General features: G+C 34.6%; 1 protein-coding gene across 11 annotated transcripts in view; it reads right to left on the bottom strand.

Annotated features, from left to right (window-relative positions):
- CPEB3 (cytoplasmic polyadenylation element binding protein 3) overlaps positions 1-14,832 on the bottom strand; it is a 93,598-nt gene that overhangs the window by 8,479 nt on the left and 70,287 nt on the right. For all 11 annotated transcript variants that reach the window (XM_035329535.1, XM_035329536.1, XM_035329534.1 and 8 more), the window contains 3 exons: positions 4,642-4,760; positions 3,200-3,314; positions 169-350 (listed from right to left, as the gene is read on the bottom strand). In XM_035329535.1, coding sequence (XP_035185426.1) covers positions 169-350; positions 3,200-3,314; positions 4,642-4,760 — 416 coding nt within the window. The remainder of the gene's footprint in view (positions 1-168; positions 351-3,199; positions 3,315-4,641; positions 4,761-14,832) is intronic.

Below are 14,832 nucleotides of genomic sequence, written 5' to 3'. Positions count from 1 at the left end.
ATTTTTTCCACTCCGCTTTGACAGCTTAAGTTTTTAAATAATTAACTGATGTAAAGTGAAGAACAGAGGTTAGTGTTCTCTAACGCGTATTAGCTTAAGGATTTATTTTTTAAAAATCTGTACTGTTTTGTTAGTAGCAATCATTCCATTCCATGCTATTGTACTTACCCGTTTATCAATGTCGTTATGTTGGAGCTGGACAAAGCGAGCACTGATAGCAGCAATATAACTCTGCTGATTAGAGAAAGCCACTCTGCCAGCCCCTTTTGGATACTTCAACTCTGGGTCTGTATCAATGCCAGCATAGCAGACACCTCCATATAAACGGTCCATAATCATTGCCAATTCAACTGCAAGAAGGCGATTTTTAAATATTATGGATTCAACATAAATAGTTTTGTTTAGTTTGTTGCATAAGAAATAGTGCTATTTGCCTTAGCATACATGTCTTCCAAAGTCTAAAATAGCAAACCTAAACACTGGTTTTAACAACAGCTTGAAACAACTCTGTGAATTACAGTAAAATATAAAGTCAAAGGAACAGACTGTAAAATCAAAACTTGCTGTGATTCAAGTGTGAAAAAAAAGAGGAAGAATTACATTGTTAAAGTAGGTATCAGGTCAACTGTTTTGGAATTTGTCATAAGGTAAATTCAAACTGTGCTGTTTGGAATCAGGTATTCAGGATTTACCTCAGCAATGCTGTTTGTTAATGCTAGCACACATATAACATCACTTAAAGATACTCCTGTATTTAGGATCTGTTACTTTAGCCTATATACCAGGAGTTTGAAAAGACTTTAAGGAATTACTTACTATTTGAAACAAAACTTGGTGAAATGCCAGAATTTGCTATATTTAAAGAAAGTCTACATTTGGGGCACAATTTAACTTATTATTTTTGTAAAACATTAACTTGATTGTGGATCTTTTAAAATGGTTTGCTGTTTTTCCTCACACTAATAATAATTCTAAAGTAGTTACAAACATCACTCAGATGACAGATTGAGTGTAGGGCTGAGGAAACATACAGAAAAGAGGTTAGGAGAAAAATTTACTCAGTAGCTCAGTGACCATACATCTTTGCACAGCTTAAATGCCTCTCCTCCATTTCTTAATGAAAATTGAGATTTTTCTTAAGAAATGGAGAAGAAGCATTTAAGCTTTGCAAAGACATGGTCACTGAGCCAAGTTATTTCTATAAGTTAATAAAGGGAAAAAAAAAGAGAGAGATGGATAAAGGACAAGTTCTCACAAAGCAAGGTACTGGGACCTGCCAAGTCAGTGATTTTTGTTATGCTCATGTGTGAGAACACTTTCAGTAGTAAGTTCAATTTTAGATAATCTGGAAAGAAAAAATATTTTACTAAATATTTAAATTGTTGTAGTTCTCAAAAAACTTGCTAACTACTCATAGAATCAAGCCTACTATTAAACAGAGTACATGTGCATTTGTATAAATGTGTGTCAATTAAGGGAAGACCATATGCTAAGTTATTCATTTGCAACGAGCAAACAAATTGCATTTCTCAAAATGCTCATTCTACCAAAAACTCATTCTACCAAACTAGATAAAACTCATGCTCCAAACAGTAAAGGGAAACTATCACCATAACGCACTGACTAGAAGATTCTTTTACTTTCCAGTGATGACCAGCAATAGGACCCAAGGGAATAGTACGAAGCTGTATGAGGGGGGGCTCAGGTTGGACATTAGAAAAGGTTCTTCACCAGGAGGAAAGTTAGGCACTGGGACAGGCTCCCCAGGGCAGTGGTCACGGCACAGAGCCTGTCAGAGTTAAAGAAACATTTGGACATCGCTCTCAGACATGGTTTGATTTTTGTGTGGTCCCATGTGGAGGCAGGAGTTGAACTTGATGGTCGTTATGGGTCCCTTCCAACTTAGGATATTCTCTGATTTGTAATCACCATTTAGGTAAGGCTCCAGAAAGTGATGGTATAGAATAACAGCAAGAACATTTAAAACCATTTAAAATAGTAGTTCCAGTTACTCTTGCCTACAGACAAAGAACATATGCGATTCCAGGAGAAGGAAACCACGCAGTATTCAGACATCTTTATAAAACATCTGAATGAGATCTTGAAAGTTGCAAACAAGAAAAACTGGAAACTGCCTGTCTGCTTTGGAGAGGTTAAGCAACAGGTTTTCAAATGTAGCACATAAACAATCTCTGAAAGGCCAAATGACATACAGTTTTATGAAGTCTTATAATTAGAAGTGAGGAAATATTTAATTGTTATCATTTACATAATTAACCTCTCTTACAATTATGGAGTGAGATTGGAAAGGAACTGGTAACAGGGAGTGATGGCTGCCAGAAGACCTAGCTAGCAGAAACTTTTCAATTCCCTAACGGTTTTGTGACCTTGTCAATGGCTTAGCAAAAATGTAAGGATTATGAAGGGGGAAACAATAAATAAATGTTGAGCTACATCTGGGAGCTATGCTGGAAAAGGGCCTTCAAAGCAAAGTGGGGGCTGCCCATAGATCTCATCTTGGACAATAAATATTTCCTCTGACCTAAGGCTAAGGAGTATTGTCTCTGACACTGTGGAAGAAAAACAGGGTAGAAAAAATGAGAGAGAAAACAGAGCTAAATCTAAAGCGAGTCTGGAAAGTGATCTTCCGTACAGTGGGGATACCAAGACTAGCAAGAGACCTATGCTGTGAAAAAAAAAAAATCCTTCTTAACAACAGCTAAGAAGCCTTGTCTATAGCTCCACAGGAAAATTAGGCTTCGGGTTGAGAAAGAGAGAGAGAAATCAGAGCTGCAGATGGAATGTCTAGAAATGGGCTGGCAGAAGTTTGTCTTCTAGTCAAAGGGTAGGGAGACTTGGCTGCATATAGCAAGCAAATCAGGGTAAGGATTAAGATGGTCTATATTAAGAAAAATCTGCCAAATTCTAGAATATTATTGAAATTCGAAATAAAATGTTTCTACTTATTATCATAATTAGTAACCTATTTAAAAGATGAGAAATATTCGTATTTTGTAGGCAGGAAGAAACTGGTTGAATTAGAAAGTGAGCTGTGATCTTCGGAAAAGACAGAACATGTTTCCTGCTCTTCTTGTTTTACGTATGTTCTCTCTCTCTCTCTCTCTCTCCCCCCCCCCCCAAGTCTTTTCTGCATAACCTGAAACCCCTGTTATGTGCCCAATATTTCTATTGTGCTTACCAGCTCGGAGGGGCCGTGGAACTCCTCCAACAAAGATAGTTTTTCTTGGGTCCAAAGGCTGAGATCCGTCCATCACAAAGTCACTGTCACTTAGGTTCCAAGGTCGAATTTGCACCTGTAAAGAGTATTGAAGATTGGTTTTAGTAAAGGAATTTGACAACTCAATTTAAGAAAGAAACAATTGCCAAGTCTCTCTAATTAACAGCATAATTTTAATTTAGCAAAAGCAGTAAATCAGTGGCATAACCGCAAACAATTCAAGGACATGGTTTATTTGTTTTTGAAAGAAGGTGGACAATTCATTTATCACCTCTAGAGGCCACACTTGAGTTGAATTTTTCATCATATCAAACTCGGGTTTCTCATTAATTGCCGGCCCCTAATTGCCATTTATAATAAGAAATCTGTGAAAGGACATACAGAATATTTTATCACTTGTATATAATTACAGGTGCAGTTTGGGCTTCACATTCAAGGATCCACAAATTTTAAAGCACTGACAGAATGGGTGGAGGAGATGTAATTAATTTCTGTACTTGGATACAAAAAGGAGTTTATTTAAGAAGTACAATTGCTCACTTCTGTTAAGCAGCAAACAACAAAGCTGAGATGAAGTCTTCAGACGATACAGAAAGAAACTGCTCAGAAGTCATCTTGATAAAAATGTTCATTTGTCTGTTTATCAATCTTAGTGCATAGGCATACTGACTGTGCTGTAATATTCATTTATCTGTGTAAGCCTTTAAATAGCATTTAAAAAGGCAGCATATTTTTTATCTAATTATATTTATCTGTAGTTTCCATCTATCTGTACGTATCTGTAGCCACAAAAAAGACTAGCATTAAAGAACTTTAGAGATGCAAACAATACAAACAGGTTACCATACATTCTGCTGTAGCTGTCTGCATTACTTTTGTTTCCCCTGCAGTTTATGTACGGTAAATTAGACATACCTAAGTTATAAATTTCTTAGCTATTGCATGCAGAAAAAATAATAGTTAAGAAACCTAATGGAGTACAGGGGATATTTGAAGCTATCTGGGTTTTAATGGAGGGGAATGGGAAAGGATGAGAAGATGGAGGAGGAGGAGAGCATGGTTAAGTTCTTCATTTCATTGTATAAGGCTTTCTTTTCTTTCCAATGATACAGAGGAAAAAAATGCTTAATCTAATTGCTTTATATCTAACTTTGTAAAAGGATGCATACTCCTGTGAGATACCAGAAGTACCAAATATAAAAGTTAATTGAACATGGCATTTATCAGAAAGCAAATGTTAAAACCACGTTACACTGATAAAGTCAATTCAACGTAACATCAAGGACAGCAACAGGAAATGGACAAGTCAATTAACTATAAGTATTTATTTATTTATTTAACTGAAAAGAGTAACAACAAATGGTTTAGCAGCCAGCATAAGTGTTATGGCATAAGCTACTTACTGGTTTATCCTTGATTGTGGGACTTGACACACACAGGTAAAGTTTCCCATCTTCTTCCAGACAGGCATCTATGAGAGCTTGTACAGAGCTTTCTTCCTGGAACAGCAGAAAGGCGTAACCTTGGAAAGGATAAGGGCACAAGAAAAAAAGAACAGGTTAATTTATAAAGTATTTTTTAATCAATAAAGAAAATAAATCCCAAACATTAATAAAATATAAGAATTACAGGGAACTCTTAAAGCTCTTAGTTTATTTTCATACATTTAAATTCACAAAATATATCATACCCTCGTACAGTATTGATTTCAGAAGGGAGAAGAGAATGCTTTCTGGGTATGACTGCGTTAATTTGTTTACTTAATTATTTAAAGTGGAGAGAATATAGGCTGAGAGAATATAGGTTCTTAGTATCCAGCCACTATGTCTGAGCTATTTATATGGTGGTATCAGTGATTGTGATCTTATAATGGAGGCACTGAATTTCTTGTTACTATATAGAAAGAATAAATATTAGAAGTAAATATTATATATATATATATATATAAGAAGTAAATATATATATATTTCTGCCCTTAAGTCTTATACCTTATAATACCTTATATATATATATATTATATATATTATATATTATATATATTATATTTAATATATAATCTATATTATATTATATATAATATATATTATATATATATATATAATACCTTATATATATATATATAGCTAAACAGATAAACAGACTTAAGGGCAGAAATGTTAACAAACCATAAAATAATATTAACTACCCTTATTTAACCATACTGCACATTCACTTTGTAAGTACATTTTATTTCTAAGCAAAATTCCTTATAGAGTACATACTGTTAGGATGAAATTTTAAATCATTCACCTGGAACAAGTTTTAAGTTTTTGTAAGTGGTTTTAAAAAAAACAAACATGCTGTTATTAACAGTGATACACTAAGTCAAAAGTTAACTTAAGCAGAGTACATCAAGAAGTAAGACAAACTTTGCAAAATAGAAAATAAACCTTAAAAGAACTGCTAATTTAAATTCTGAAGGAGCACAATGTTTCTATGCTCACACACTTAACTCTGTATGAAAAAATGCTTACCTAAAATAAATAGGCATAAATGAAAAAGAATGGCACTTGCTGTCTTTTACTTGTTGTGTTTTATTAAATGACCTGCTGTGTCATTTATATTTAAATAGAACTGTTCAAAGAAAGAAAAAAGAAAGTCCAATAAAAATCGCTCCAAGTAATTCAGAATTTCAGGACTTCAATTTAGGCAGTAAAACTAAGTGTGTGTGGCATTCAGTGCTCTTCTCAATACAGTTGACAAGAAAGCTTTCTTTGGTTTTGCTTAGTGTTGTTAAATTTGAATAAAAAATTGGACCTGAGTAGTCCATGTTCTTGCCACATCAGAAGTGAACTAATACAGTACAAGCTACACTAAGCAAATCCATCTGAAGACTAGTTGCTATACTTGAATACAGCTGCCCATGTAAGAGGGCTTTCTATCAAGCATGCATTACTCTTTTGCTCCGTAATCAGTTCAACCCAGTTTTCTCACTGAATGTGAACATGTTGGCTCTGACCTTTATAATTTTGCCCTTGTACATCTTACAGGCTACTTCTTTTGAGAAAATCTGCAGCAATTAGAGGCAGGTGGAGTTTAAGTGAGGACTGCCAGGCTTTCTCTGCCTAAGACTCTTTACACAAACTAAGCACCCATCAGTGGTATACCACATTTAAGTTATGCCAACTCGTAGCATAGCTTTACACAGTCTATTTAAGTTGTGTCTTAGCCTACGTTTTGCAGTAAGTATTGAGTGAATATTACTTGGCATGTCTTTTTAAATACATGCAATTTACATACATGCATACTACACAACTCTAGATTTATTAAATAAAATTAAAAAAAATAGTAAGACAGTTTTCCTCTGTAGAGGAAATCTACCAAATTACCTCTTACCCTACTATATCTAGTCCTATGTGACTTCTCAAAGAACGTTAATTTTTGTGGGGTTGGTTGTTTTAAGAGACAAAAAAAATACTGTGTTAACAACTTAGTTAGAGCCTAGGACATACCTAGAAAGACTGACTTACCCAAGGAAAAAAAAAGTTTGATCAACAGTCTTGTTAGCAAAAGTGGAACTTGCATACCTAGCATTGGAGTAGATTAAAGATACAGTCCAAATAAAAAGTGAAATACTTCTTAAGTAAAAGCATTGGTTTCCTCTCTGAGAGATGTAATTCTCTTAAAACAGTTCCCTAAAGCTATAAGCACACTTCAACATCTTAGTTTTAGACTTTATAAAACTAATTAAATTAACTAACAGAGTACAAAAATAATTCAGTTGCAACTGCTATCACTTAAGAGCTTCATTTTATTTTCCATCTATGTACTTGTTACATCTTCCTTACTCCATACCATTCCTTCTGATTAAATTTGACAATCAGAGCAAAAACTTTGTATAAATTATAGTTTCAGTACAGAAATTAAAGTTTATTTTTCAGCCTTATAAAATGTCCCAGTCAGAAAACCAGACACTTAGAAAAGACTACCAGGGCACTACACCTCCAAAACCAACAGAGCACACTTCATAGTTCTGCCCCAATCCCTGGCTTATATTTTATATAAGTGTCTTGTGAGACAAATTCACAGAAGATGCAGTACAGATCATTCTAGTACTATGAAATTCAAATAATAAGAATACATGTACATTTGTGTATATTTTGAAAGGATGTATACAATATATTTAAACCTTTATCTTCTGACCAGACCACAAGATTTGAACTCCAAAAAGCAGAATTTTTGTCTATTTCAGACTTTTATAAATCTTAAACCAGCAAAATTATCTCTGAATAAAGTCAAAATCAAAATTGGGAAATTCTGGCTAATTACTTGGCAAAAATGCAGACAACAGCTTGGAATGCTTCTTTCTTCTATGAAGCTTTTCCAGGTTTTTCTGGGTCATAGTAAGTGGTTACCTCTGTGGTAGTTGGAGTTGACAGGCGTTTTGGGGTACATTAAATGGTGTGATCATAATAATTATGAACCAGATAAAGTTAGCTAAACTTTGGCTGCTAGATTACAGTCCAAGTTAGTATTAATTCATTTTTCTAACCTGAGGCTAGCACCACCCGCTGTGCACTTTAGTAAGTTAATACCTCCTCATTCCTCTGGACCTATGTGACTGGAACGCATTTGCCTGTCTCTGGGGGCTCTCTGAAGTCAGACAGGTAAGTAGATTATGGCAGCAGTCTTCTGTTAATCTAGACAAGCAAGCAGGCTGGACCAGCAAAGTATACATGGTGCTCAGCATTATTACTTCAAAATGTGGTGATTGCACATCTGTTCCCATTATTCAAGGACTTTTGATACTGAAGATTAACATAGGTTACACTGACATGAAAAATAACTAAATAACAGAAGTTCAAATGATAAAGGAATCATGTGGAAGGTTATATGGACAAGAAAGATACTTAAAGCATAGTTGTTGGTTTTCTGTTGTTTTGTTCCACTCCCCACCAACACCCCCGTCAAAGAAAGAGAACTGATGAATTTTGGTAGCATGCTGTAGCATGACTGCGTGTTACAGACAAACCTGACCAGTGACCTATTCTCATCTGAGCAGGCACTCAAGCTTAAGGGCTCAGGGGCCTACTCCTGACTCAGATACCCACAAAGTAAAACAGGCAAGTTATTTGAAAGCCCAGAAAATAGCAAGACACTTGACAGGAGTAGAATATCCTATATACACAGATATATAGCTTATTGGCAGAGCAGAAACAATCTAGCTCCTTCTTTTGGCTATTGGTACAACATCGTTGTAGTGCTGGCAATCACTTTGTAATCCACTGGAGAAAGACAACAGCATATTTTGCTATATGTCATTACAGCAACTAAAGGGGTACTGCAGAGAGAAGATGAAGAGAAGATTAATTTCTTTAGATTCCAAGGCACGGTCAATGAGCTCCTCATCCTTGAGCTCAAGGATTTGTTACTTTATGGAAAGCAGTACAAGAATTGAGCTGCTTTGTACATGTGCCATTCTGACATCTAAGCAGCAACACAGTTTCCATATGAAAGGATATTTTGTCCAGTTGGGCTAATTTCACTTAACCATGCTGAGAACAAAGTGGAAAATCTGGCAAATGCACCGTGTCCCACAAGCTTGAAACAAGATTGTCATTTGAAATGCAAGTTATGCTTGAAACTACCATATGATGCCACTATAGTCTGGAAAATACATTTTTGCAAGCCTTGTCTAGGCTAGTAATGAAAAATTACATACAAGGTCAAAGAGTATTTGAATATATATGCATGGCAAAGGTCTGCATATCATCTATCGATTTCTTACGTAATTGATCTCAAGTACATAATTTCCAAAATTCATCCCGCTTGCAAAATAAGATATAGAAACAGTATTCAACACATTCATGTGTGTTCTCAGTTGTATAACACTGGTGTTGGGCAGTGAAACTAAGAATATGAAGGGGAGCACTTTCTCTACATACTTCATAGCAAGCCAAAACAGTCTTTGTGTAGTCACCTGTATTTATCTCATATGCAGAATGGAAAGACTACTTAAACTTTAAAAAAAGTTAAACTACCTTTGAAGCACACTTTCTTTCATTCTGTCTGAGCTTAGTCAGTGTCTTTTCTGATGTTTTATAGATTACAAGATTGCAATAAAAAAATCTACCATCCACCTAAGATCTCTTACATAATGTATTTCAATACATATCTACCTCACATTATTATATAAAAATATAAGATGGACTTAAACTTGCAAAAAAAGTTAATATTCTAGTTTCACATCTGTGGGTTTATTTTTCCGTGGTTGAGATGGCTACCTCAAAAAAACAGCTTTAATGGATGTAATTTTACCAGGAAATATAAATAGCAATTTCTTCCCTTCCCCCCCAATTTTTAAAAATAGCTTTAAATTTAATTACATTTGTATTTACTAGAACTTTTAGAATAAACTTGTTTTAAAGCCCACAGTAAAGGAACATTTAGAAACAGTATGAACCAAATTATTAAATCAGTTAATGTGATGACAAAGGGTCGTTGCTCAAAGTCACCATTAGCAATCTTATTAGAAGGTGCTTTGAACATGAATAAAACACATTTCTAAAGCCAAATATGAAAGGACTATTAAAAATGAAATTGATTTTTGAAAAATAAAAACCCAAGGTGTTGGAAAAAAACAAACAACGCAGACTTTCTTCTAAACGTTGCAGTGACATGACTGGATTTTCAAGACGACATCAAAGGCTTTAAATACTTAAGAAACCTCAAAATAGAAAGGACCGTAATCTCACTTAGCTACTGCAGAAGAGTGAAATTATGTATTAGTCAGGGCTGCAAAGACTTCTTTTAGGCAGCCTAATTTTAAATGGAAGCATATGACACTGTCAGCTGATTCTTTTCTCTAAAAACCCAAAAGGTAAGAAGTGTGAACAGTTTTGCATCTTGCAACTAGACTTCTGTTCATTTTTATGTGTTTTTCAGGAGTACTAGACTGAGTAATCTGATATGTAAGAAATTTCCCATATGCCACATTAAAGGCAGGTTTTGGGGTAGGTTTTGTTTGCTTTTAATTAAAGGTATGTACTTCATATCTTTAGTTCCACAGCTGTGAAATCCTGAATCTACATAGTAGTTAAATGGAGCATGCATAGCTAAATAAGAGATGATGAATGTCAAGAAAAGTCAAAGCAAGCAGATCACATGGAAGAGTTGAACAAAACTGAGGTTCTGGATCAGTAGCCTCTATGAAATGAACTACGTCTTCATAATCCCGGTTTTACTATTAAATAGCCCACATCATTGAGATTACCAACAGAATGGAAAATAACACGTAACATTTACTACAAATGATCTAAATATACCACAAATAATAGAGAAATCAGTAACTTCCTACATTGTCACAAATAGTTTTGGGAGTTTTTCCCTACTTCTTCAATTTAAATTTAAAAACAAACGAGAACAACCACACACATGCACAAGCAAAAAGAAAAACAGAAACCAAACCAACCAACCAAAACACAAAAACAACACAATGTGTACTTGCTCCACAAGGACAAACGTTTTTGAGATGGGAACAGTTGCCCCTGTGTTTCTTCTACACTTCACTGCAGAATAGAGACAACAGTATTCCAATAGTGCTGCAGTGAATATATATACAGCTAAAGACTTACAAAGGCCTTTCAACTCTAAAACAAACCAAGCAGCAGAAAGGATTTGTTGGTCATCACAACTTACAGACTTTCTCGGCTTACGGGGAAAAAATAATTAGTATTTAGATACCATCTCAGTTTGTCCTGTAGTAAAAATACTTCTTGCAGATTTAATACAAAAACCATTGACATGCCACCCACCCCTCCACCCTTTCAAAAAAGCAAACAAACAAACAAAAACCTCCACTAGATTGTGGAGAATATTCCACAAGAATATTAAAACCTCTTAGTATCTGGCATTTTACTTCTACACTAGTATAAAACATTGTAACAGCAAATTTATAGGGTTGTCTCTTCTTTCAAAGGTCATAGCCATTTTAAAACTTCAGAAAGTAACATGATCCATAACAGCTATAAATCAGAATTAAGGGTATAAACACAAAGGCTATAACCTACAATTTGGTTTATTATAGTTATAGTAGTAGTCACATAAATTATTCATATGACAAAGACTAAATTTTTGATGAGGCAAGAGCTACCTCTAGGAAATTTATGGGGTCATCAGCATGAAATAGCAAGCATTTGCATTCATAAACACCAACAAAGTACAACTAAATTCAGAACTGAATTTATCAGTTCTGTTTTCCAAGGGCAATATTAAACCACAACTGCTCTGGACAAAGCGGTTCATTTTCATCTGCTGGGTTTGGGTCTGCTGCGGCCGCTTCAGCTCTGAACAGATGGCTGAAAACAGATCACTTTCAGGTTTGAGTGAAACCCTTGTTACTCTTGTTTGTCAATAAGCCAATTTCAAATTCCACTCTGAGCAACCTCAATATAGGAAAATTCTAGATAAATGCAAATCAGTAGTCTCCTTGATTTCAGCTTCCATTCCTTAGTGTGAGCATGAAGTAAAACTATGTTAATTGCATACAATTACCAGGGGAAGAAAACAAAGGTCCCCAAATCTAGATTTTTTAGCTGAAGTCAGTTATTTTTAATTAGCGAAATTTGATACTGGATTTTTACAACATTTTATCTTTTAAATTCAAAATAGAGTAGACAAAAAGGAAAGACTTAATACCCAACATCATTTACATAGACCAAGAAACCAGCAAGATATTTCCAGATGCGTATGATTCTAGTGCTCCTCTGTGCAGACAGTCGGATAGTCTGCACTTCACAGTAACTTTAAAACTGTCTAGAGAGGAACTCAGGCTGCAAAATATTTCTTAAGACAGAATGCAGATGGTTGGCTCAACAGTTGGGAGGTGTAGGGAACCAGGAAAGGCAACTGTTCAAACTGGCTATATGTTCTCCATCCCTTAAATTAAGGGATTTATTTAAAGACCAACTCTCCAGGAGGATGTTGCTTAGCCAAAATCTTAGAAAAGATGGGAGCTTCTGCTGTCTTCCAGGGTCATTCCACATCACTGATTCCAATCCCGTCAGAACAGCACTCTGAATTCTAGTCGTTGTTCATCGAAAGGGCAAAAACATTATTACTGTTGAAGAATTTTGCTAACAATCTTTTTAGAATTAATACCACTGATCATCCATATCTGAAAACAATTCCTTCTGCTTCTTTTTGTGCGTAAACAAAACCAGCACCATTGTTTATACAGGAGGATAAATAACTAGGGAAATGAAAATACCTGCAAAATCATAATGATTTTCATAATGAAAGATATATTACACTTGTGCATTTGATAGGTTGAAGGCTTTATTATATGGAATTTACTGCTAGAGTTTTCCTTTAATCTGCTATCCAGACAGTTTTAGCTGTGCAATCTACAAATAGTTTTAAAACACCAAAGCTACAGATCCAGGGGAATGGTGTAGATGGACAACATAAATGAGACTGCATACACAGTGTGTCAAACAGAGCAACTAATCTGCAAAAAAAAAAAAAGTTTCAGACAGTTTAATTTCAGAGGTTATTTTAGATAATTTCAACCTTTTTTTTTTTTTGGGGGGGGGGGAGGGATGCTTATTTTTGTTTCATTTTTTCCAGTTTAGTCAAAGTAAAAATAATTTTAATAACACCTAAATTGCAATTACTTTGCATCTTACTTCTTTCAATTTAAGACATGCAGTCAGCAGTTTCCCTTAACAAAAAGCTTTCTGTTGCTGAAAATACAGCTTCAGCACTAGGCTTTTATTTCTCTTTGTTTTATTAGTAGTCAATTTGTCAATTTCTGCCTCAATGAATTGCTGGTTAATAACTGGTTTGATTGTTCACTTGTATGCGGATTGTTTTTGGGTTCTAGTTGCTTAAGTCTTATCTCTGTTGGCCAGATAAAAAAGATGCAGCATGAAGACCTTTGTGACAGAATGTGTTTCCAAAATTCAATTACTCACATTTGCAGAATAAATTTTTCTCTCTTAAAATTTCTTGTTAAAGTATGCACCTTTCTGGGAGATCAGAGTGGTCTATTTTACAAAATAAATAAATAAATAATAAATTAAATCCTCTAACATATTATGATTTTCACTTTATTAAATGAAAGCTGCATCACACCTCCATTGCTGTGTAGCAGACTGATTGCACCGAGATAGCATTAGCCACATACACCATAGGTCCCAAAACCAGGAGGGTTTTGCATGGTATAGCATAAGTAAAAGCTGCCAGACACAGCAATGAGACATCTGAGAGAGACAACAGCTCTTACCTGCTCCTACCTTTTGAAATCAGAGATAGAATAGAATCCCTCTGATAAATAAATAAAAATAGATAAATTAAATAGAGCTGAGATTCAATGGGGGAAAATATAGTACTTTATAAAAAAAAAAAAAAAAGCAGAGTAGCAGAGTATCAGTAACATCTACTTGGTTTTAGATGTTGTTAATGAGAACAAGACAGACATTTAACTGCTTCCATTTGATAAAAGCAGCCTGTTTATTTCCTATGGATAAGGGACAAAGCCCTTTTTCTGTACTTCGGTATGTTCAAATTTCAGGTAATGCTTTCAACTCCCTCACTCTTTTTGCTTCCTTTAAAGTTTAGTCATTAGAGGTTTTTAAATAATGGCTAGAAAACAAAACACAAACACATTATCTCCTTGAAGGAACAAAAATTTTGTTGGATCTAGAAGAATTTCCACAAAATCTATTCTTGGCAACCCGTACTTCTGTTCCAAAGTAGGATCAATGGTTATTTCTGGGAGACTTCAATTAAGAAGGGCTTTACTGACCTTTGCTTTAGATAAAAATAAAGGTTGTGCATCAATGTCAGATGTCTCTCCTTTTCTAATGCAAGGCTTTGTGCATCCCTTGTTACGTTGTTAACAGGATAAGAGAGTTTGAAAACTGGGGTTCTGCACATAGACTGACATGCAGCTGATACAGCAACATTTACATGAGAAAATATTTGAAAAAAATAATAACTTTACACACCGAGTATTACAACTGCACGTGCTTTCTGCTTTGAAAACTATTCAGAGCAAGAAATGGAAATCCTACTTCTTGAGCTTTTTTTTTTTTTTTTTAGGATAAAACATGCTTAATAACACAAACTTCAGACAGAAGATGACGATACAGTTTCAATGGTAAATTCTTTGCTAATGTGATATAACGTTGAGCAACCTTTCGTTACTAGTGTTAAAGAATAAGCATTACTAGCAAAAAGATTAATTCCACACTCTTCCTTGTATTGTTCATAACCTATTGTCTACAATACATGGAAGTGACTGAGAACTCCCTTCAGTGATCTGTTTTCTTGGAGAGTGATTCCAACTGCATACTCAATATTTGGTATGAATGCTTTAGCATTGTCACTGTCCTCTGGTAGCAGTATGCATCTAGAGAAGCTGCACGATGTAACCAGATGACTCTGATACATTTTTCTTTTTAAAAGTTTGAAAGGGAAGATACTTTACAAGGAGTACTCATCTTTTTTTTTTTTTTTTTTTTTTTTTTTACTCCTTGTAAAGGAGTACTTTTTTACTTTTTTTTTTTTAAAAAAAAAATTATTGGGCCTTTTATATTGACTTTCTTTAATAA

Source organism: Oxyura jamaicensis, chromosome 6 (assembly GCF_011077185.1).
Source record: "Oxyura jamaicensis isolate SHBP4307 breed ruddy duck chromosome 6, BPBGC_Ojam_1.0, whole genome shotgun sequence".
Taxonomy (NCBI): Eukaryota; Metazoa; Chordata; class Aves; order Anseriformes; family Anatidae; genus Oxyura; species Oxyura jamaicensis.
The sequence above is the reverse complement of the archived record's forward strand: the minus strand, read 5'-3'. Positions and strand labels throughout refer to the sequence as shown.